This window comes from Rhipicephalus microplus, chromosome 5 (genome assembly GCF_043290135.1).
Source record: "Rhipicephalus microplus isolate Deutch F79 chromosome 5, USDA_Rmic, whole genome shotgun sequence".
In the NCBI taxonomy this organism is placed as follows: Eukaryota; Metazoa; Arthropoda; class Arachnida; order Ixodida; family Ixodidae; genus Rhipicephalus; species Rhipicephalus microplus.
In genome coordinates, this window is record NC_134704.1 from 175,775,378 (window position 1) to 175,799,434 (window position 24,057).

At 41.5% G+C, this 24,057-nt stretch overlaps 1 protein-coding gene across 2 annotated transcripts in view; it reads right to left on the reverse strand.

The window, feature by feature from the left end:
* The window catches only part of LOC119174110 (NADPH oxidase 4), a 261,285-nt gene that overhangs the window by 7,769 nt on the left and 229,459 nt on the right, over positions 1-24,057 (reverse strand). The window contains exons 15-17 of one of the 2 annotated variants that reach the window (XM_037424916.2): positions 14,857-14,965; positions 13,819-13,896; positions 7,564-7,664 (exon numbers count right to left, since the gene is read on the reverse strand). In XM_037424916.2, the coding sequence (XP_037280813.2) occupies positions 7,564-7,664; positions 13,819-13,896; positions 14,857-14,965 (288 nt within the window). Of the gene's footprint in view, positions 1-7,563; positions 7,665-11,567; positions 11,824-13,818; positions 13,897-14,856; positions 14,966-24,057 lie in introns of those variants that run through there. The other variant, XM_075896203.1, reaches the window with a different exon arrangement.

Here is a 24,057-nt window from a genome sequence, read left to right on the forward strand (position 1 = left end):
CGAAATGTCAGAGGGTGGTTGTCCTTGGAGAATAGTGTGTACCAAAGTTGCCTTCTATGAAGTTGAGCGTTCTTATTTTGAGGCTGTGCTTAGTGTTTTGAAAGAATCTGGGAACGGACTTAGTTTCCCAACAGAGGTACCCACAAAGACCTGTCTACAGTTTTTAGACCTCAACCTAGTGCGGGATAGTGAACACTTTTGTTGGTATTGTCATCCTCGAGCAAAAAAGGGGCAGTTTACACACTATAAGAAAGTCAAAAGAGGAATTGCTTCACTTTTCCTGGAATCTTTTTTGACTAAGTCGTGTCCACACTACATGTGTACTAGTTTTTATGGTCAGATAAGCCCATTGACGGCAGCGGGCTTCCCTTCGTCACTCATAAACACGGTCGCCGAGTCACTACTGAAGAAGATGAAACTTGGAACTCAAAGGGAAGGAACTGCTTGGGATCCATCGGGTCCCAAGCCTCAAGTGATGCCGCACCTGCACAAGCTCTTTCATGTTGCATTATATTATGTTGCAATATTATGTTGCAATATCATGTTGCAATATCATTTTGCAATATTAGTGCCCTAGACAGCAAAATAGCAAACTGCGAAACCGGATTATGTGCCCTACAGGAAGTGGTTCGAAAACTTGAACTTTGATTGGCGATCTTGAGAATCGGTCTAAAAGAAATAACCTCATAATATATGGTGTTCCAGAAAGCGAGAAAGAAAACAGTGGCACTTTGAATAAAACAGTGAACGACAGTATCGTCAAAAACATTCTGAAAGCCGAGGCAGTTGCCATAGAAAGGATACATTGACTAGGAAAGCCAAAAGCTAACAAATGCAGGCGAATTATTTTGCTGACCATCACGACAAAATAACAGTATTGCAGAACTGTTACAAGTTAAAAGGCAGCAATTACTTCATAAGTGAGGACTTCTCAGCTCGTATTCGTGGCATAAGAAAAAAATTATAGAATTTTGGTAAATCGAGAAAAGAAGCAGGAGAAAAGGTGTCATTAAGCTATGACAAGCTGTGGATTAATGGTGAAATATTTTCCTGGGATGACGAAAATAATAAAGCCGTTTCAGTGAGCCATGGCGCAAATGCCCCTGCAAAACAAAAAAAAACAGAAAGACGAACTGCAGAAGATACGACCCCGCAAAAAAAAAGTAACCTTCATCAATCTAAATGCACGTAGTATACTGAACAAATCTAATTTGCTTAAATCTTTATTACTGGAACTAGAACCCAATTTTGTAGGAGTTACCGAAACTTGGCTGTCAAGTGACATTCATAATCAGGAAATAGGCAGCCCCAACTACGCGATAATACGGAAAGACCGGCCCATGCGTGGTGGTGGCACATCATTTTTGTCAATAAAAAATTCCTTTCAAGGTTCTTCCAGAAGCTGAAGGTGTAGAAGCAATATTTTGCAGATTATCCATAGGTTCACATGCCATCACTGTGGGTTGTGTATACCGTAGCCCATCTGCTTCTAGTGACGTCATTATTTCACATTGTAGTTATATGCAGAGTCATGTATCAAATGCCAGACTAATCCTTCTGGGTGCGTAGCCCATCTGCTTCTAGTGACGTCATTATTTCACTTTGTAGTTATATGCAGAGTCATGTACGAAATGCCAGTCTAATCCTTCTGGGTGATTTTAATTTGCCAGAAATAGACTGGCAAGCTATGCATTTCAAGTCTGGTAGCTCGCAATTGATATGTGATCTCATGCTCAGTTTCAATTTACATCAGATATTGACCCAACCTACGCGAGTACATGCACATCGTTGAACATTCTTGATTTAGTTTTTTTAAGTGATCATTTACCGCAAGAAACTACTACAATGGAAATAATGGAGGGCATCTCAGATCATATTCTAATTTATTGCACTGTAGATGTAAATGACTATAAATCTCATCAACAGGCGTCGCTTTATTATTCTGACTTTACCCATGCTGACAACACAAGCATAATCGATTGTCTTGCTTTTGAATATGTTTCATTCGTATCACTTACAGATAACATATCCATTGACATCGAAACACTTTGGAGTAGATGTACAAGCATCGTGACATCATGCATTAAATGCTACGTACCGATCAAAAAGAAAAAAACTGGGCGACTAAACCCCTGGATAACACGTGACGTGATACATGCGAAATGAAAGGTAAAACGGCTAAAGAAAAAACTGAACATGACACCAACTATTCTAAGTAGACCCTATCTGACTGTAGCTGTTAGCGATATGACAAGTAAACTAAAAGATGCTAAAAATAATTACTTTGCAAAGATACTTCCCGCATTCCAAAAAAGATGATGAGCTTATGCGTTCATCTGACAACAATGATCTCGCCAACTCCTTCAATGATTACTTTCAATCAGTTTTTACCATAGATTACGGAATCTTACCACCCATACAATCTTCAGACCATTCACCAATAGAAGCCTTGACAATTACCGAGCAAGGCTTGCTCAATCTACTTGTAAATATCGATATCAAGAAGAGCCCAGAACCTGACAACATATCAAAACTCTTTCTTAAAAAGTATGCAGAATGGGTAGCTAAATATTTATGTGTAATCTTTAATAAATCACTGCAATCATGCACTATCCCCGCAGTATGAAAAACCGCAAAAATTATACCAATACACAAAGCAGGCAGCAAAACCATGGTTTCAAATTACAGGCCAATATCACTAACTTGTTCTGTGTGTAAATTGTTAGAACATATGCTATTGAAATACATAAGTATTTACTTAGAAAAAATAATATCTTGTCTTCTGTACAACACGGTTTCCGAAAAGGCTTCTCAATGGTTACTCAACTTTTAGAATTAATACACGATGCAGCCAAGTTCATTGATAACCATAAACAAATTGACCTCAACTTCTTAGACTTTTTAAAGACATTTGATTGTGTTTCTCATACAAAATTAAAAAGTAAATTGGAAGTTACTCTTGAAGATAGCATCAATAATCACTGGATTAAGTATTACTTAACCAATCGCTCACAATTTGTACAGTTACAGGACACCAACTCTAGAATAGCAGCCGTCATGTCAGGCTTGCCACAGGCTAGCGTCTTAGCACCAATAATATTCACAATATTCATTATAGATCTGCCCCTCTCAACTGAAATAAAACTAAGGCTTTTTGCAGATGACTGCGTATTTTACCAGGAAATTAATCTTCTACAGATCACCAAATTCCTAACCAAGCACTAGAAGACGTACACATGTGGTGCCAAAATTGCAAATGTCCCTCAATATTAGTAAATGTGTCTCCATAACAATGACTCGCAAAAAACACAGGTCCAACTTTTCTTACATGATTGACAACTGCCCCTTAGCCACAGTCTCTAGCCACAAATATCTAGGAATAACGATTTCAAACAACCTCAGATGGGATAGCCACATTGATAATATTACTAGCACAGCCATAAAAAGACTATTTTTATTGAAAAGACGTCTTAAACTCGCACCACCAAATACAAAACTAATAGTTTATACTACCCTCGTCAGATCTGTATTAGATTATTCCAGCCCTGTCTGGTTTCCATATACAGTCGCCGACCGATTTTTCGGACCTGGCGGGGACCGAAAAAAAGTACGAAAAATCGAACAGTCCGAAAAATTCGTTTTCGCCAAAAATCTGAAGTTTATTGCATCAGGCTGGTTTAAAAAAGTCCTTGATGCTGCCTTGCCTCAAACTACGCTTGGAGGCAATTTGGTTTGCCCGTATTTGCGCCAAGGTGACATCGTCGCCATAAACGCTCGACAAAATTGTCACCGCGTTGGCGATCTCCGCCGCCGACGGCTGCGGGCGGTCGTCGTTGTCGTCATCCGAGCCGCTCTCCGGCTCCGGGACAACCTGGCGAAGAATTTCGTCGTCAGTGGCCTCCGCGCACGAAACAATGTCGTCGTCCGCACGAGTGAAGTCTTTAAATGTCATTGTAACAGGTAGAGAATCCTTCTTTCGCCTACTCCCCATGCGATGTGATGACGATAGTGCTGACCGAAGACGAAAAAACGGCATCCATCACCGCGTCTTTTAAAAAGCAAACACGGCCTCCGAAACTTAAAATATGGCGTGCGCATTCCAATCTCGGAGGCAGGAAAAGCATCAGAAGATCAAGCTTAGCCAAGCCGACAGAAAATCCAACATGGCGGCGTTCACAATGGCTTGGGGCGTGGCACAAAACGAGCGATTTAGTCCGAAACATCGAACTTTCAGGGGCAAATTCGCCCGAAAAATCGGTCGAAACAATGCATTAGCTTTATGGGATCCCTGACGGTGCATTTATAAAGTCCGGAATATCCAATAAGTCCGAATTTTTGGAGTCCGGAAAATCGGTCGGCGACTGTACCCACCAGCAGATTTATAAAATAGAAGCGGTTCAAAGAACAGCAATAAGGTGTATTTTTAGCAAGTATAGACTGACGGACTAACCGACGCACCTACTCAATAACGCTAGCATTTTAACACTACAAAACTGAACAAAACTAACAAGACAAAAGCTAATGATTCAATTACTCCACAACATGATAAAAATAGATATCTCAAGGTATCTATCTTTTTTTCACGGTAGATTAACCCGTCATAATCATTCCCATACTCTTGTAGAATACTATTCTAACACTAATTGCTTTAAATACTCATTTTTTCCTCCAACTATTAAAGATTGGAACTCGCTGAAACCCACCTTAAGCACTGAATTATCCATAAACAAGTTTAGAGCTGCGATTGAAAGCGAATCGCTTGCCTCCCAAATCGCACTAACATCACATCATCAATAAACAAAATAAACGAGTCAGTGTCATATTGCTAATACAAAAGTTTTATTTTTTATGATTATTATTTTCAAGTGACATGTTTTTCGATTAGTTTATTGTTCATAAAATTATTTGAATAAGTTGTTTAATAAGAATGCCTATTTGTTTTCCCTACCCCATATTACAAATGCATGCATTATCTTTTTGCAGTCAATTTTTAAGGATAACCTAGTTCATGATTTTGTTTTGCTATTGCTAAAATTGTTTGATTGCGTGTTCTTTAATGGCAATGTATAACCTATGATTTGCATGTCATTTTGTAATACCGGCTTTTTTGTGTTTTCTATCAATATGAATCTGTGTAAACAAATACTCGTTTTCATATGCTTTCTCTGCTATAATCTCTGATGAGATTGGCAGTATTATTAAATAAATAAATAAATAAATAACCTTAAGAAGGTCGCTCATGGCATGGTGTGGCTGTGCTCTTTTCGGCACCAGTAAACCTAGCCAAGTTGTGTCAGCACGTTTGCAATAGCAAGAGACATAGTTGCCTGAAAACACATGAGCATTTCCTTCGTTAAAAGTTCCATGGGAGTTGTATACTCCATTATTTTATCCAGCGGAAACGTCTACATCGGCTTAACGAGTGATGCCTAAATTACCGGCTTATGGCGTCTACGCCAAAGGTTAAGGAAAGCGAGCATAACTACGCACATCTTGTGGCACATAGTGCCGCATGTGGCTGTGAACCACGATTTACAGATATGCAGGTTCTTGGGAGAAGCTTGAATTTATCTGCACGTCTGCTGCTGTAAGCATACTCTATTGAAAAAAAAATGAAGAATGTCTGTGTCAGCGAGCCATCTTTAGGGTCACATCAACAGGAAATACCTTTTCTAGACTCAAGGAGTAAGTGATTCTAGCTGGTTTATCTGCTCTTCGTATTATCTTCTTAAAAATTTTACTTGTTCCTTGTGTGATGGCACTATGTACACTGCACGTTGAAGGCTTTATGCGTGCGCAGCTCTGTTCATTGTTGCCTTTGCAGATTGTTCTGTGCGCATCTAAGCAGGTCATTTAGGAGCAGTAAACAGTTGATAGTAAGCGCTGAGTGTCGTGAGTTTTTCTCAAGTGGTTGTGTGAGTGTTTGCAAGAGTCAAGGTAGCACTAATTAACTTGCAATATGACAACAAGAAAAGCTTTCAGATATACCACTAAATGCTAAGGGAGCAGCTAGGGCAGCCTGGCTCTGTGGAACACAGTACAGAAGCGTGCAGCTAGCAAAACATACTAGCAGAAAAATGTATGTTTGACAATGTCGCTGCAAAAAGTGAGCGAAAAAACTTGGCTGCTGAGCTAGATTATTATACAAAATAGAAACACATACCAGCATATTGAACAAATAGAATAGCTTTTCCTCACCTGCTATAGTGCTTCAATCAAATGTAAGCACTAAAATAAGGCATACATCATTATCGTAAGTAAAAAAAACAGTTGAAAATCATCACTGTTTACAATTTCTCTCATTCATGGTTCTGTTCTGTTTTTCGCGCTCTTACACGAGTTGAAATGACCTAGCCCTGCAAGCAGCCACTCGTGACGTATAAGGGCACTAGTAACTTGCATTAAATTGAAGTTTGCTCAGATATCAAGAGGTGTTGCATTTTAGGATGAGTTACACAGCACACACTTCAATGTTGATGCTAAAACTATTTAAAGCCACAATAATTTAGGTACTTGGTAGGTAATGTGTGAGCACGTTCACTCTTACCAATCTTCTTGTCAAAGTTTTGCAACAGAACTCATTCATGTTTGTCATAGAACAAATGAAAACAGAAGTAACCATGTTGTACAAAACCACTTTGCAGGTTGCCTGTCATAATATTGTCACCAGTTTACGTGCAGTCCATACTTTAGTGATAGCACCTTGTTGAGTTGCCTGCCAGCACAAACATATTTATTTATTATTTATTTTATTTCACAAATACTTCCAGCCTCGTACAGGAGACCTTAGGCAGGGGTGGGTGATACATAAAAAGAAACACATAGAAATGAAACAAAAAAGAAAACATACCACGCATAGCTACACGTTCGAGAAAAGTGAAACGCCTGTACTTACACAATTAGAGCGATTCCACGTGCACGCATGCAAAACAAAAAAACGAAAAAGAAACACAGCAGCAATGATGACAAGCATCTGCTCATAAAAACACAAAAAAGAAATAAATAAAGAAAGAACCATCTTATACCGGGGCAACAAAATCAGCAGTGTGTCAGAATACAAAGCCTTGATCATAAGCATACCATGATAATATTTCAAGAAATAATACAAAACAAGGAGAAAAAAAAAGATGAAAGTCACGTGGGACGCCGGTGTTTAGGTTTTGCTTTGAACGGCTGAACATTTTCGCAGTTTATCAAATGCCCAGGCAGAGCATTTCAGTTAGTGAAAGCACACGGAAAAAATTAACTTTTAAAGGCTGTTGTTTTATGGAAATATTCCTTCAATATTTTTTTTGTTTTGATGCTTGGAACGAGTAGATCGGCGGTGAAGAGTTTTTATATTCGCATCTTTGTTTATTCGGAGCTCATGGCAATAAAACAAAAACATATACAATAATCGATTGTATAGCCGTCTTGCCTAAAATATGGTTTAGAGTTTGGTGCTGTGCTGCTGGAGCCGGAATTTTTATAACATATTTTCAATGTGCGACGTGCCGAATTTTAAAACTAAAAGCTCTTGTGGGCTCACAAGGATAGGAAAAGAGAATGACTGCAAAAACTCACCTTTGGTATACCGTCTGCCACTCACGAAACAGACTTGACCAATCCGGTCTTCCGACATGTATCCGATGTGCGAGTAATTGATACTTCTGCCGAAATTCATTCTGCGGGAAAAAATCACTGCAAGGTATGTATCACCAACAGCAAAGTTCTTCGATCACAGACACAGACAGGCCTCTGAACAAGAAAATATGTGCTGCACAGTGCTTGCATGCGCGAGTGCTGATTTTGCGGGTAAGAATTCGACGACGACTTTGCCGTTACACAATTAACACAAGTATGCCCTAGTGACGCCTGTAATATATGCAGCAGTCCTGTGCCATTTTGCACAGGGTACATGAAGCAGAGTAGACTACTACTCCTATCTTTGTAACCGTTCATTTGAGCAACAATTTGACTTAACGTCGCTGGAAACTCTTTCTTAGAGTTTACCTGGACCACCAGATTAATTATAGTGTTACGTTCTTACTCCCAATTAGATCGGTTTGCGGACTTCTAATATTACGCGCTTCTATTAAGCACTTGTCAAGAACACATGGAGAACCAGTGCAGAGTGCTGTTTAGAGTAACGGTGTCGCATCATACAGACTAATGAATATTAGGTTGTGTGATATACAGACTAATGAATATTAGGTTGTGTGATGAGTGAATGATTGTATAGAAATTGCCATGCACTTGGCACGTTCTTCTATTCACGTTAGCCTGACATCGACAGGTGAGAAGGTTGGTCGAACACTGTGTGGTCGTACTCACATGATTGTTAGAACAGGTCACTCATGAATTGAGGAGGAAAGTATAGGAGAGAAAGGACGCAGATGACTGTCTCGGATGCGGCCCGCGCTGCCGCCAGGAAAGGGAAAGCAGTCGGGCGGGATTCGCTCGCAGGATTTCAAGCTGGACGGTTGTGCCCTCGCGATCTCCAACGCCAGCGTAGCTCCCGCCGACTGGTTCGCCCTCCGCGGTCTTCTGACGCCGTGAAGCTCTCGCATTGTGGCACCCCGCCCTTGGACTGCTTCGACTGGATCCCCACTTTCCTATCTCCTTCTTTTTCCGTCGCTTGCCTGTCTTCTTCTTCGTCTATTTTCCTTCTATTCTTTCTATCCCTCCTTCTCCCCACCCCTATAAGGCACTGCGCCGTGTCGCCTGAAGGCAGACAGAAATTAGGTGCCTTTTTTCTCTTCCTTCTAACCACTACCACCACCACCACCAGTCAGGCAAGCCAGCATGGGCGAGCCATGTGCGCGCTTTACACCCGGACTCACGCCGCAGCTTTGCAGCTTGCAGTCGTTGCAGTCTCTATGGTGTCAACGGCACACTGCGCACCTGTTGCAAGCTCCTCCCCCGTAGCATCGGCAGGCATCGGTCGTTGTGCTCGCAGTGTTCGTGCATTTGGAGTTAGGCCTGTCGCGCACTGTTAGGAGTTGGCCTGTGGTGCGTGACAGGCCGACGCGTCCTCTAGGAAGATGCCTGCTGCATAGGAAAAAAACAGCTGCCACACTATTTCTCTCTTTCATTTTGAAATTGTTCTCGGTCGCTAGCGTCACCTGTGGCGGACGGTGCAACAACACAATACTTTGCATAGCCTCCGAAATACTGGTGCACAGTTGCAGGTCTCGAACAACTCTCAACTGGCGCGCCCCTATGGGCCGCATACAAAGAACGCTTACCTGGTACCAACGTTTTTAGATACTGGCTGGTACTGCCCGTCGCCATGATAATAGTGTTGGTCGCGAGCGCCACCATGCGGAGCTTGTTTAAAACTGAAGGCAGGCCAACTCCGCTGAGAGCGGGAGCCATTCCTCAGGCATCTTTCCAGAGGAGGCATTGGACAGGCCTATCGCGCACTGTTCGCGCACTGTTCGTCGTGAGCTCCCAACGGCGGAGCTCCTGGCGGAGCTCCCGGATGTGGAGATTGTTGCCGAAGCTACTGCTGAGCAGCCAAATGAATACTCTGCCGAGGTGGATCCCGCAAGCGCTGATGGTGCCCCGCTCCCACCATCAGCTGAGGTCGTAGCTGCCTTGGCCCTTGTGCGCCGTCACTGCGGCGCGATTGAAGGCACTGGCCTTTCACTTATGGATCGCCTGGACTATATTGAGGTCACAGTCGTCAAACACGCCATGGCCAACAAAAAGCAGGCTACTCTGTTTCAATATTTTAAACCAACACAATAAATACTATGTTTGAATCTTCAAGTGTGCTTTTACTGCACCCCGCTTGAACGGTTCGTTGGTTGTTTTCAGCAAGCTGTTGGCGCATTTTTTTCGTGATTTTTTTATATCGAATTCTGGATATATCAAACTATTTCGCGATTGCCGTGCCGTTCGATATATCGAAGTTCGACTGTAAAATTCAGTTTTAAGAAATTATGGTAGACTACCATTCATTGTTTGATAACTATTGCTGAATGTCCTCATCTCATGTACATTATTAGAGTTATTTGACTCTCATGGTTCGACTCTGTGGTTACTACCTGTCGTAAGTAGATGTATTCCTTTACAACTTTTAATGTCTCGCCACATATCGCAAAGCGCTGTTCTCTCGGCGCTTCTCTCTCTTCTGTTCTGTTCCCCTTTCTTCGTGATATGCATTTTGCGCCACTCTTCTGCTTTTTGTGTCGAGTTTAGTGATGATGAGCTGTAATTCGTCCCCGAATTACTCTTCAATGCAAAGTCATCAGTGAATTGCAGGTTGCTAAGACACTCTTCATCAACTATTATTCCAAACTCTTCAAATTCTAGGGCTCTGAATACATTCTGTAAACACATGATGATTAGCATTGGAGAAATCGAGGCACCCTGTTACATTGACCTTTATTAGAATTTTGTCGCTTTCTTTATGGATAACTATGGTTGCTGTGGAGCCGCCCTAGATTTCTTGCACTACGTTTATGTAGGATTTGTCGATGCCCTCATTCCGTTCTGCCTGCATCACTGCTAATGTTTTGACTGAGTCAAATGTCTTCTCATAATCTATGAAAGGAGTTGGTTGTATTTCGCGCATTTTCTAGTATAACTGATTGATAGTATGAATATGGTCTATTGAGGAGTAGCCTGTACGAAATCCTGTTTGGTGCTTTGGTTGGTTGAACCCTGATGTCTTAATTCTATCACCCACTATTTTTGTGAAGAATTAAAATTCTGATAATTCATACATTCGGTTAATTCAAACAAAGTTTGATTTTTTTGTTGGCCCTCTATTCTTTCGATGTATTTGAATGCATCCTAATTCAAACTCTATCATTCGGGTAATTCATACTTCTTGCGGTTTCATACCAGAAAATATCTGCTGCCTTCCCACTAATATTTAAAAATCTGCGTGCTCATACAATACTACCAGTTTAAGAATGAAAAGTAAGCACCTCAGGCCTTCAACTAAGAATGCTTTCCCAGTAAACAAATGTTTTAAACAAAGCACAAGCATGGTAAACCGTGATGCTTCTCAACTGGTACAGAGAGCTTTGTGCAGAAGGCACATATAGCAAAGGAGCTGTTGGCAATTCACGATTTCTTTAAAAGGCGTGATCACCAGTAAAGGCTAATAAATTTGTGAACTTTATACCTTTGCTTCCTGTTCATTTTGTGCAGTTGAGGTTTAAAATGCTCAAGTTTTATATCTGATAAATTCATTGGATAATCATAATGTGTGTTGTGACCTCACACATAGTCACATATCTCTGAACTTCTGATAATTCAAACAGAATTCATATGTCCCTTCGAGTTTGAAATAATGAGAGTCGACTGTAACTTGTAGACAACAGGTAGAAAGCTGATCGACTTGTAACTTTCCAAATCTTTGACATCTCTTTTCTCAAAAATTAAGATGATGTTGGCATCTTTCCAAGATTCTGGTATCATCCCCATCAGAGACACTTTGCGTACAGGTTGAGGAGCTTTTCTAACAAAATCTCCCCACTGTCTTTCTACAGACCTGTTGTTATCTTATCCCACGGAGAAATGATAGTCACGGAGTGATGCGGTTTACGCCAAAGCTCGAGAGATGACGCTTTCGGCATGTTGCCATCTTTTAGAAATCATCATAGTGTCTCGTACACTGCAAAGTTCCTGAAATTTTTGTGTGTACCATAGACAAATGTATGTGACAGATATTTCAGCGGCAGTTACTAATGAATACTGCCAGACTTACGGTCCGCAAAGCGTTTGAAAACAGCTACCTGTAATGGCTCTGGAACAGACGTCGTCTGCCGCGTGCACGCACCTCTGGCTCTTTGCTTGCATTGTGTGGGCACACACACGTGGTTGACCCTGAGAGGGAATGTTCCCCACAAGCTTTCATAATTTTATCTCTTAAGAGCTCTCAGTAGCTTCAGTGCATCGGAACGGCAGCGCTGATTGTTTGCGCGCGCTTTTTACGCCGTGACAAAGAAAACTTTGTAGAATTGGAGCTGTGCTTCTTCAGGATGAAGCAGAAATGTGTTGCGCCAAACTGAAATAGTGGTTACGCATCGTGCAAGGAGAAGGTAGTTACCTTAACAGTTCCTAGTGACCCGGTGAAGTTGGAAGTGGGGCTCGTGCCATACATAGGAATGATATTGCGAACTGACGCCTCGTGACTACGTTAGTGAGAAACACTTCTCGGACAATGACTTTGCCACGCAATGTTACATGTCATATAGACATATACTTGACACTGATGACATTCATATAGATTTCATTGCAATAGCCATTACATGGACACTCTCGGCTGCGTTTTACCGCCGGCGTCAGCGTCATACACCGTATATGTGTACGTATCTATAGATATGAAAACATAAGAAAGAAAAAAATCCAGAAAAATGCTTCCGGCGCGTGGAATAGAACGTGGGACCTCCGCATCGAGAATGCGAGGCGTTAACCACTGAACCATCGAGGGATATCTCCTTCAACTTTAAACTGCATGCTATTTATAAGCACCACTTATTGCTGTTGGCGGGCATCTCGGTGGGGTGGGGGACTATCATGTTTTCAGCATTATCAGCAATATGGCGGAATGAGTGCGCGGCGGCTCTCATCTCTTACGTGTACTTTGGCTCACTAAAAGGAGCAGAGTGTACGATTTCTCGCGCACCTTTATCTCCTCGTGGGGAGAATTATACGTCTTGGCTGGCGTTGGGCTTGCATTAGAACGATAATGTCGTAGTTACAAGGCGCACAAAAGTCACTGCAATCATTGTACAGCTTCCATTTGCGAAAAGGGTGCGCTTTTCATACAAAGCAAAGTAACAACTGAGCTCATTTACACTTTTGATTACGTTTCGTGCGTAATTTGTGCGAGAAAAACGCGGGGCACGTTTTGATTTGCTTGCCATTCTGCGTGTGACCTTCTAATTTGTTGCTATCGCGTTGATTGCTTCGCCTCTGCAGTAAAGCTGTGCCTTTTTTTGTTTTTTGAAGCAGTTTTCAGCAGTGCTGTAGCTCTGTGGTCAAACAGCTGCATGCCACCATCTATGCGGGGGTGCGACTATACCTGTAGAACTGAAAACATTTGAATCTTTCTCCTATGCTGGCCTTTCTCCAAAACGAACTATTTAACGCTATCACATTAAAAATTTGGAGCCGGTGAGGATGCACTGAAACATGCCCAGTTGGACCTGAAGCAGGAACAGCTAATTTGAGCGCAGTGGTCTTGAACAAGAGTGTGATCAGAGCGGCGCGCACGTTTTCCCTGGTACACTAGCAGAATTTCACGACAGAGGCCATGTAAGAGCTGTGCCTGATTTCGTGGCTTTTTCAGCGCACCCTAGTGAGCGCAGTTTCGCCTCCTCAAGAATGCTTGCTCCGTGGCTTATTCTCTCTGGCGGCATTGCCTCTTTGCATTCTTTCTAGGGCTTTCTTTAGTTCACTTGTCCTTACAGGCAAGTTGTCAGATTTCTCTGGATTATTACTGCTTTCTAGGATATTATCCTGGTTGTCTTGGCTGCCCTACAAGTCTCTGGAAAACTCCTGCGCTACCAGAACTATACTATTCATATTGGCTGTTTCATACATCTAGTTTTATTTTATGTACAAATTTGCCTTCACGGCTTTAAGGCTTCTTTTGCTCTGTAAAGAGCAAACGTAATAGACATATTGAAATCATGCATTTACCCTTAGCACATAAAGTATTTTTATTGTCATGGCAGAAAATATGTTATATGCAGTATTACAGTTATGTAAGTGATTGTCAATGAGTACTCAAAATATCACTATTTAGTATCGCTGCTCAGTATCGAGCTGCTTGTAGGGAAAGGAATATGAACACTGTAGAGGACATGTGCTTACCGAAATAATTTCATGCGGGCTTCCTTGCGTCACATATAGGTGCATAGTGAAGAAATCGGGCAAGTTTTGTCGCCACATCTGCAGAAAATATGCAAACAAAATGTGGTTTTTTAGGTATCAGAACCCAAATAATGAAAATAGCTACAGCTTACTACCCAACATCATAGTTGTTCGGTATGAGCCCTACAAGCGCACACAGGTTAAAAACAGCTTCCTTTAATGATCAAATATTGCTTGGTTTGCTTTTTATCTGTATGGTTTCATTGATTCAAAAACTAAAACTCAAGATCCAGATTTCAGGGCATTCATAAGTATAACCGTAGTAGTGAAACATGCAAAAAAATATTAACGAAACAAAAGTATCATCATGAGCACCCATAAATTCATTTGAAAATCTTTGCGAAATTTATTAAAACATTCACATGTGCAGTTTTTAAAAGTTTCTTTTCACGAGTGTAGAACATGAGTGGTCTTAGCATTGGTGTGCTTTATGGTGTCACACTAGAGACTTGTAAGCGTGTATATATTATGAGGTGACTGATTTTAGATGCCGGTTGTTGATGAGCTCATCGAACTGCTCACACATGGGGCGAAGTCTTGTAGTATGCTCACCATGAAGCATCATAACTTTTAAGAACACATGTCTAGGATAGGTGATGGACGAGAAGTACCCATTATAAACTATAAAAAAGTACAGTTACAAAAACATAACTGATGTAAACAAGGAATCTCACGGGTTAAACTAATCTACCTAATCTGCTACAAAAGCTCCCCATAAATTAAAACAAATATAACACTTTTGATTAAGACAGTAGGACGACTGGCATTCAAGAATGCTTACAGCAGGCAAACGGCTACAGAAATCTACTTCATCTTTCTACAATTTATTCAAGATAAAATTACAAGCACATGTACTAGAGAGATCACGGATTAATATATTAGAGTATAATAAAATCATAGCATTTTCTTGAACGTGATGTTTACCTCACTCTATTCAAGCTGCGAGGTCATCAGGTGAGTTAATAAGGCGCACAGTACCTCATAGTGTAAGTTGGTCAGGTGATCAGCAAATGTTGCGAACATGCTGATGCTTCTGCTGACCCATACTAAGTGCAGTCGTTCAACTCGCAAAACGTTCTTCGAAGAGCTGCAAAAAATTGTTGTGAAGAACCATGTTTTTGCAAAGTCAGTAAATGGTTTGCTAACTCTATAATATTAACTTCTAACATCTAATTATTAACTAACATCTATATTGATGTGCATGATATATCATTTACAGCAAAACTGACAAAAACAAAATCGATTTGACATTTTCATATGCGAGATCGACGCCGTTTTTTGTTGAGTTTAAAAACTTTCTGAGAATTTCCCTCACACCAGACTAATGAAGAAGCTTAGCAGCCTTAACTTAGTTATTTGTATATTGGAATTCCTAACTATGCAGCACCAATTTGTTTTAGTTAACGACAAGCACTCCTCCTTAGCACTCGTCAGATCAGGAGTGCCTCAAGAATCTGTGCTGGGACCAATGCTATTTCTTCAATGATATACGCAGTTTCATCACTTCCCCCATGAACATATTCACCGAAGACCATGATAAATAAAAGGGTGCCCGATAGTGGAGATGCTAATAAGTTGCAGATTGATCTTAATATATTAAGCAAATCGTGTCAGGACTGGCAGATAGAAGTCAACGTGAACAAGACAAAGGTTATTTCATTCGCTAAAAAACTAAATTGAGAGAGGGAAATAACTTTTTTAAGTTACAAAACTAAACCCACTAACTAATCACTACATGTTGAAGGAGAAACCAGCCGAGAATGCTTAAAATTTTATGTGTTTGGGAGTTCATTTGGCAAGTCACTTATCATGGAACCCACACATTGTCGCTGTCACGAGAAGCTCTTATAAAACACTCGAATTCATCAGACGTAGCTTACATTTTGCTATTGGTGCTAAAGAACATTCAACTTAAAATACTCTAGTTCACTCCAAACTTGACTATGCTTCCAAAATATGGAGCTCCTACAAGACTTCTTTTATAAATAAATTAGTTTCTTCAAAACAAAGAGCCTGTCTCATAACAAAGAATTACTCTCCAACTTTTAGCATAAATGAAACAAAACAAGTATAAAATTTCCGTGTTTTAAGTCCCACAGACTTTCTCCCTTCTGTCTCATTTTCACAATCTTTATCATAATGATTCGTGGCTCTCTGCACTCGTTATATCTGCCCATTGAATATTTTCTCGTCTGTACCGTGAATTTTATTTAGTACCTTTATCTGCCTAAACAAACCTGTGTTCTTGGAATAGCAATTAAATGAACAATTTTGTGGCCGACGTCGGCGTCATGCACTGTATATGTATAGGTATCTATATATATGAAAACTCAAGAAAGAAAGTCACCCGTGCCCCACCCCAAGCTCGTCGCAAAGCGCTGATGCATGCTTATCTCCCATGCGTACTTTACCCCGCAAATGTGTGTGTGTGTGGAGGGGGGGAATTAGATGCTTGTGCGCTCCCACTCATCCTTCAGTAGGGAGAATCATGCACCTTCGACTTTGACGGTAACAATTGCGTTTAGTGGCCGGGCGTGCAAAGATAACTTTGCTGGCTGAACAGGCGCCCTTTGCGAAAAGAGTGCACTTTTCAAACACAGCGAAGTAACAACTGGAACAGATGTTAGTTTGCACTCATCTGTACGTGTAATTACATTTCATGCGTCTTTTTTATTTGAACAGCGCGTTAAGCGGCAAACCTTCCGAGTTCGCTCTCGTCTTGTGTGTGTTGTTTTCGTGTGTCATTTGTGTGTGCGCAGCGCGCTGTACGTTTAGATCTGTTTGCCGTTCTCAGCGTTACAGTCCAAGTTGTTGTTATCGCATTCGTTGTTCAACCTTGCGGTGAAACTAGGATTTTTTTTATATTCCCCGTTACTTCTTGCTGTTAATCATTGGAATGAACTGCCTAATGATATAGTTTGTATAAAGAACCACAAATAAATCACTTACAAATAAAAGCTTCATCTTGGTGTTTGAGCGACTTTATCGAACTGTCTCCGATTTACATGTGCTCAAGTAGCGTTTTATCTAACCCGCTGTATAACTCAATCACTTGAATACGGTTTGGGAGAAAAAATTCAAGGTTTGTTTCTTCTTGAGTTATATTTCCTTTTTAGTGAAGTTTGTCCTTATGATTACTTTTCTCAGATTTTCTATTTTATTATTGATACAACTCTAGTTGTTTGTTTGTCTGTTCATCTGAATTTCGAACCGTTTATTGCTTTGTTCTTCATGCCAGTTGTATGTATGCTACAACCCCCTATGTAATGCCCTCGGCCTTTTCGTGTACATAAATAAATACTGAGAACCATATAGCCTTTCACACAAGTGCCGACTCTTTATTCATTCTCAAAAGCAATGTGCTTTCTGAGCCCATGTGAATATACATCTCCAGCGAAAGGGCACATGTTGGAGTCCCATTTTGCAAATGGTACAAGACTAATATAGCGGTGAACACAGGGATGAATAAATGGTATAGAACACCGAAGTACCAACCACGCTCATGTTAAGCTCCTCCACGCCATTTGGTTGTCTCGCTCTTAGGCGGCCATATAAGCTTATCAACAATTTTGTCAACAACAATGAACAACAAGACCTGTGAATATCCTCGACAATTTGAGACACTTGGGAGGCAAGTTGACCAGCCGACTAACATGAAGAAACCATATTGAGAATGTTTCATTCTCTGCCTCTACAAAACTACGATTTCTTTAGACACAAACCAAAGGGGGCGCCATCTCAAGTCGAACTTCTTTCATATAACGCTTTTATTCGACCCCGTCTAGACCACGGATGCGGTGCATGGGAGCCATGTTGAAAGAAAATATTGCTCAGAACTAGAAATGACGCAAAGAAAGCGGTAATATTCGTATCTATATTACCTATCACAAGTTTTAAACACCTTTATCACTGATGTCTGCTAAATATGTTCTACTTTTGAAAAGGCATTTTCTTAGCACTGGTAAAGACACAGGCAATAGGGAGCAGACAGTGGACATATGTTCGCTCTTCCAGCGTATCATCTTTGCTGTCCATGTGTTTACCGGCACTATAGGTAAAGTTTTTTTTTTTTTTTTTTTTTCAGAATGCACCAACAAGCCCACTTTGCTACACTTGTAATACACACTTGAAACAGCATAGAGCTATCGGCTGAGACAAGTTTCTTTTTCAGCTGAGTAGTCGGCACTTCCATTTCGACCTTGGTACCCCTCTCCCTTTTGTTCCCGGCAGAGACATAGTCACATAGATTATTTGACGCGCTACTTCGCCCATATCTTCAAAGCACTCCTTCTTTCCGCCAACTATTGGTGAATGGAAGAATGCACAGCCTTCAAATGCTTTGCCTGAATGTAGCTTTTCTGACTTCAAAAAATACATGCTTCTTTTTGCATAAACAACATTATTGATACTGCCTTGATAGATTGTATCATCTCATGTTGTCACTTGTGCTTTTTTGCCTTTTCATGTTTGAAACTATAAATAGAAATCTGTACACTTTTTCAAAAAAGTGTATTTAATCATCTTAATTAGTATGTAGCCTAATTGTTTTTTCAATAGTACTGATTCTTTTAACCTGTTGTACAACTAGCAGTAAAGTAGAGAGATGCACGAGTGGAAAAAGACACATGTTTATAAAATTCAGTGCTCGTACAGGGTCCTTCTTACCTGATCTGTCTTGTTTGCGCTGAATTTTGCAAGCAGTTCTACAAGTTCTTCAATTTTTTCACCATGTTCTCCCTTTTTGCTTCTTCTATTTGGTTTCATGATTTCAGCATGTACTAAGTTGAAAGAAAGCTTCTTGACGTGTATTTTATATTTGGTAAATAAGTAAGGCATAAATGAAAAAGGCATAAATAAGAAATTCGAAGAATTAACCTCAATATGAGCAGAATACAAGGTGGCTGTTGTGACAAAACGAAAAAAATGGGGAGGGGGACAAGGAAACTTAACAAAGCCATTTGCTTGTTTGTTATGTTCTCCATGAGCCAAGCGCTGTGCTCAATGACTAGTCCACCTCTAGGAATACGAAAAATTTACTGTTTATGCTGCGAGGGTGCAACATGCCCTGTAAAGTTGTGTCCACCTAGTGGTGCACGTGTCTTGCGCATAGGCCGCATTCAAAGTTCACAACTATTGAGTGGTAGGTGGCGTTGTGCTCGCCAGCGTTCATCATCAACATCATGGTTAGAACCATAGCGCTGGTGGTGACGCCTGGGGGCAGGCCTGGGTGACAGCAGATGACAGACAAGCGGCTCTCTTTGGCGGGTGGTCGTTGGTGCAAACGGTGGTCTCTGGCGTGGGCCCGCAGAGTACGGCACTGCGACTCATCTGCCGGGGGCCCTCGTGGTCAGTCAATCGTTGGCAACACTGCCTTGTGTGTGTTCTTTTTTTTGTAATGTTGTTGAGTGTAGTGTAATACTGTGTAAGGTTGTCTGAGCGTGTTGATCACAATTCATATATATTGATTCGGCTGACGATATCGTGCATCTAAAAGTAGGTAAATAAATGTGTGTTGTTTGGTTCGTTTTGACTGCGTCTGTTGTGTTCGTTTACTCAAGAACATAGGGTTCTCCATTTCAAGACCTCACAAGGTGGTGCAGCAGCACTTTTTTAAGTTGCCATAAAACGCCCCGAATAGTAGATTTCACTTCTTCACGAATGTCGATTCCCAAGAAACATTTAAAATTTGTCAACTATATAACCACAGTCCCAAGGACTGAAAATTAGCCACAATGTGTCGCTTGATGCTCATCATCATTGTCAGCCTGACCACGCCCACTGCAGTATATGTTCTGCCAGTCAAATCTGACTTGTGCTTTTCGTTCCACGTTATATCCGCAAACTTTTTAATCTCATCAGCCCACCTAACCTTCTGTCTCCCCTTCGTGCATTTGCCTTCTCTGGAAATACAGTCAGTTACCTTTAATGACCAGTGGTTATCCTGCCTACGTGCTACGTGTCCGGCCCATGTCCATTCATTTATTTTTATTTCAACTGTGATATCTTTCACCCCAGTTTGTTCCCTGACCGACTTTTCTCTCTTCTTGTCTCTTAATGTTACACATATCGTTTTCCTTTCCATCGCTCGCTGCATCATCCTCAACTTAAGCTGAACCTTCTTTATAAGCCTCCAGGCTTCTGTTTGTAGGTAAGTACTGGCAAGATGCCACTGTTATATACCTGCCTCTTGAGGGATAGTGGCAATCTATCACTCATGATTCCAGAATGCTTGCCAAATGGGCCTCACCTTATTGTTATTCTTTAAGATAGTTCAGTCTCGTGGATCGGGCTCCGCGGTTACTACCTGTCCTAAGTAGACGCACTCTTTAACAACTTAAAGCGCACTGCTACTTAACTCGAAGCGCTGTTCTCTTCTGAGGTTCTTGTGCATTACTATTGTTTTCTGCAAATTGATTTGAAGACCTACCTTTTTGTTGTCCATGTCTGATTCAGTAACCGTGAATTGCAATTCCTGAGTTACTCAGTAATGCAATGTCATCAGCGAAGCGCAGGTTACTAAGGTATTCTCCATTAACTCTTATCCCTAACTGTTCCCAATCTAGGCTTCTGAAAACCTCCTGTAAGCACGCGGTAAATAGCATTGGGGAGATTGTGTCGCCCTGCTTTACACCCTTCTTGATTGGTATTCTGTTGCTTTCTTTATGAATCACTATGTTAGCAGTTGATCCCATGTAGATTTCTTCCAGAATGTTTATATATATTTCATCTACGTCCTGATTCCCCAGTGTCTCCATGACGGCTGATATTTCTACTGAATCAAACGCCTTCTCGTATTCTATGAAGGCTATGTATAGTGGTTGGTTATACTCTGAGCATTTCTCTATCACCTGATTAATAGTATGAATGTGGTCAATTGTTGAGTAGCCTGTTCTAAATCCTGCTTGTTCCTTTGGTTGATTGAATTCTAATGTTTTCTTTACTCTGTTAGCAATTACCTTTGTAAATAGCTTGTATACTACAGAGAGCAAGCTGATCGGCCTGTACTTCTTCAAGTTCTTGTCATCTCCTTTCTGATGTATTAAGATGATGCTAGCGTTCTTCCAAGACTCTGGTACCCTTCCCGTCAGGAGACACCTCGTAAACAGGGTGGCTAGTTTTTCTAACACAATCTGTCCTCCATCTTTCAGCAGGTCTGATGTCACCTGATCCTCACCAGCAGCTTTGCCTCTTTGCATGCTCTCCAAAGCTTTTCTGACTTCTTCTATCATTACTGGTGGGGTGTCATCTGGGTTACTGCTAGTTCTTATAGTATTAAGGTCGTGGTTGTCTCGGCTACTGTAGAGATCTCTGTAAAACTCCTCCGCTATTTTAACTATCCTATCCATATTGGTAGTTATTTTGCCTTCTTTGTCCCTTAGTGCATACATCCGACTTTTGCCTATCCCAAGTTTCCTCTTCACTGCTTTGACGCTTCTTCCGTTTTTCAGAGCGTGTTCAATTCTCTCCATGTTATACCTTCTTACATCGCATACTTTACGTCTATTAATCAACTTCGAAAGCTCTGCCAGTTCTATTTTGTCTGTTGTACTTGACACTTTCATGATTTGACGCTTTTTAATTAGGTTCTTCGTTTCCTGGGAAAGCTTGCCAGTGTACTGTCTAACTACCCTGCCTCCAACTTCCACTGCACACTCCGTAATGATACTCGTCAGATTATCATTCATTGTATCTACGCTAAGGTTGGTTTCCTCACTAAGAGCAGAGTACCTGTTCTGCAGCGACACTCTGAATTCCTGTACTTTCCCTCTCAGTGCTAGCTCATTGATTGGCTTCTTGCGTATCAATTTCTGTCGTTCCTTCTTCAAGTCTAGGCGAATTCGAGACCGTACCATTCTATGGTCACTGCATCGTACCTTGCCAACCACTTCCACATCCTGCACGATTCCTGGGTGTGCAGTCATTATAAAGTCTATTTCGTTCTTATTTTCGCCATTAGGGCTCCTCCATGTTCACTTGCGGTTTTCTCGTTTTCGGTAGAAGGTATTCAAAATCTGCAAATTATTGCGTTCTGCGAATTCGACTAGTAGCTCTCCTCTGGCATTTCTAGTGCCGATGCCATAATCTCCTACTGCCTGGTCTCCAGCCTGCTTCTTCCCTACCTTTGCATTAAAGTCGCCCATCACTATAGTATACTGTGTTTTTACTTTACTCATTGCCAATTCCACGTTTTCATAGAAGCTTTCAACTGAAGCGTCATCATGGCTGGATGTAGGCGCATAAGCCTGTAATACCTTCATCTTGTATCTTTTATTCAGTTTAATTACAATACCTACCACCCTTTCATTAATGCTATAGTATTCCTCTATGTTACCAGCTATGTTTCTGTGAATTAGGAACCCCACTCCCAGTTCCCTTCTGTCTGCCAAGCCCCGATAGCAAAGGACGTGCCCATTCTGTAGCACAGTATAGGCCTCATCTGTCCTTCTGACCTCACTGAGCCCTATTATATCCCATTTAACACCCTCTAGCTCCTCGAATAGTACAGATAGACTTCCCTCACTAGATAAGGTTCTAGCGTTAAACGTTGCCAAGTTCAGGTTCCAATGGCGGCCTGTCCGGATCCAGAGATTCTTAGCACCCTCTGCTGCGTTGCAGATCTGACGGCCGCCGTGGTCAGTTGCTTCGCAGCTGCTGGGGACTGAGGGCCGTGAGTTATTTGACGTGTGCATGTGGGAGGTAGTGGCCAGATACTGCACCAGGGTGGCCAATCCTTCTCTGGTGAGGGTGTGCGTTCCCGGCGGTGGTTACCGGTGAGGCCGCACCCCAGGCCTCTTAATGCAGTTCCATCAACAAGCGGATTTTTCTTTTTTTAATCTGGTTGAGAACTGCGCGGCACCGGGATTTGAACGACGGACCTCTTGCATGCGAGGCGGATGCTCTAACCACTACGCCATCGCCGCATACGCCATCGCCACTTGTCTTACACCTTTCTTTATTGGTATTATGTCGCTCTCTTTATGAAGCAATATGGTGGCAGTTTATTCTCTGTCCGTTTCTTCCAGGATCTTTATATGCGTTTTGTCTATGCCCTGATTTCGCAGTGTCTCCAGAAGACGCTATAGAGGATATGAAAAGACTGCGGGTATAATATTCCAATGCATTCACAGCTGAGACCTTCGAAATGGCCAGTTTTGCTAACTTGGAAGTTACACAGCTCTCAAATTTAGATGGTATGCATTTACACTTTAAATGTTTAGTGGTGTAAATAATATTAATCATTATGCATAAATGCCATTGTGGCGACAGATTGAAATATTGCTTTTTTGATTTGAATAGCTTTCATATATGTATAAAGTGCCTCTGAAATTCCAGCCCGTTTCATCACCTAGCGGACAAGCTTTGATTCAGCGCGAAGAACTCGCAGGGACTGCAGCTGATTGGGCGCATCACATTTTGTGTTGAAGGTTAAAGGCTGACCATAATTAGGCATACCCACTTGATGTGGCAAGGCATCGATCTATTTACCAACAAACACGTCCTCCACGTCACGATACTCAATTTCCTCTTCCTTTTTTTGTACGATTGTACTGGTGGCTAATTCTGGTTCAGTCATGCGTGCCGCGGACATGTGGCAGCACCTTGTGAGTGGCCGAGGTTCTACAAACGACGTGGCACGAGACCTTCGGAATCGTTCGGTATTGTCCCTGACATCAAATAAAGCAATACCTGTGGCTACCCGCTGCTCCAGAGCTTCATCCTGATGCGTAGTTATGGCCGCGTTGCGGAAAAGAAAGCATGCGAACTGTTGATCGCTTCTTCAAAGACAGTTTGAAATTTATGCTGCACATAGTAAGTTCATGGGCAGCCTTGCATACAGACATAGATTGATTCCTGACTATACGAAAAAGCGTTATGTTGCGTAGCCCATCAGGAAGAAATTCAAGCTATGTCTTTTGAGCGAAGGCTCATCCTTTTTTTTTTTCATAATCAGCGGCTGGACGCACGCACCGCTAGATTCCCTTGAATGTTCCCCTTGAATGTTCCCCTCACGCGTGTGTACTGTTTCGTATATATTTCCGATTTTTCTACAATATTGTAACCAGTTGGCCGCCGGCACATGCCCTGTGTGCATCATTATCTGTCGTTATGTCACGCTGTATTGAACTATTATTATGGACCAGCTGCCTTGCATTCAATCAGTTTAAGTTTCATATCTGA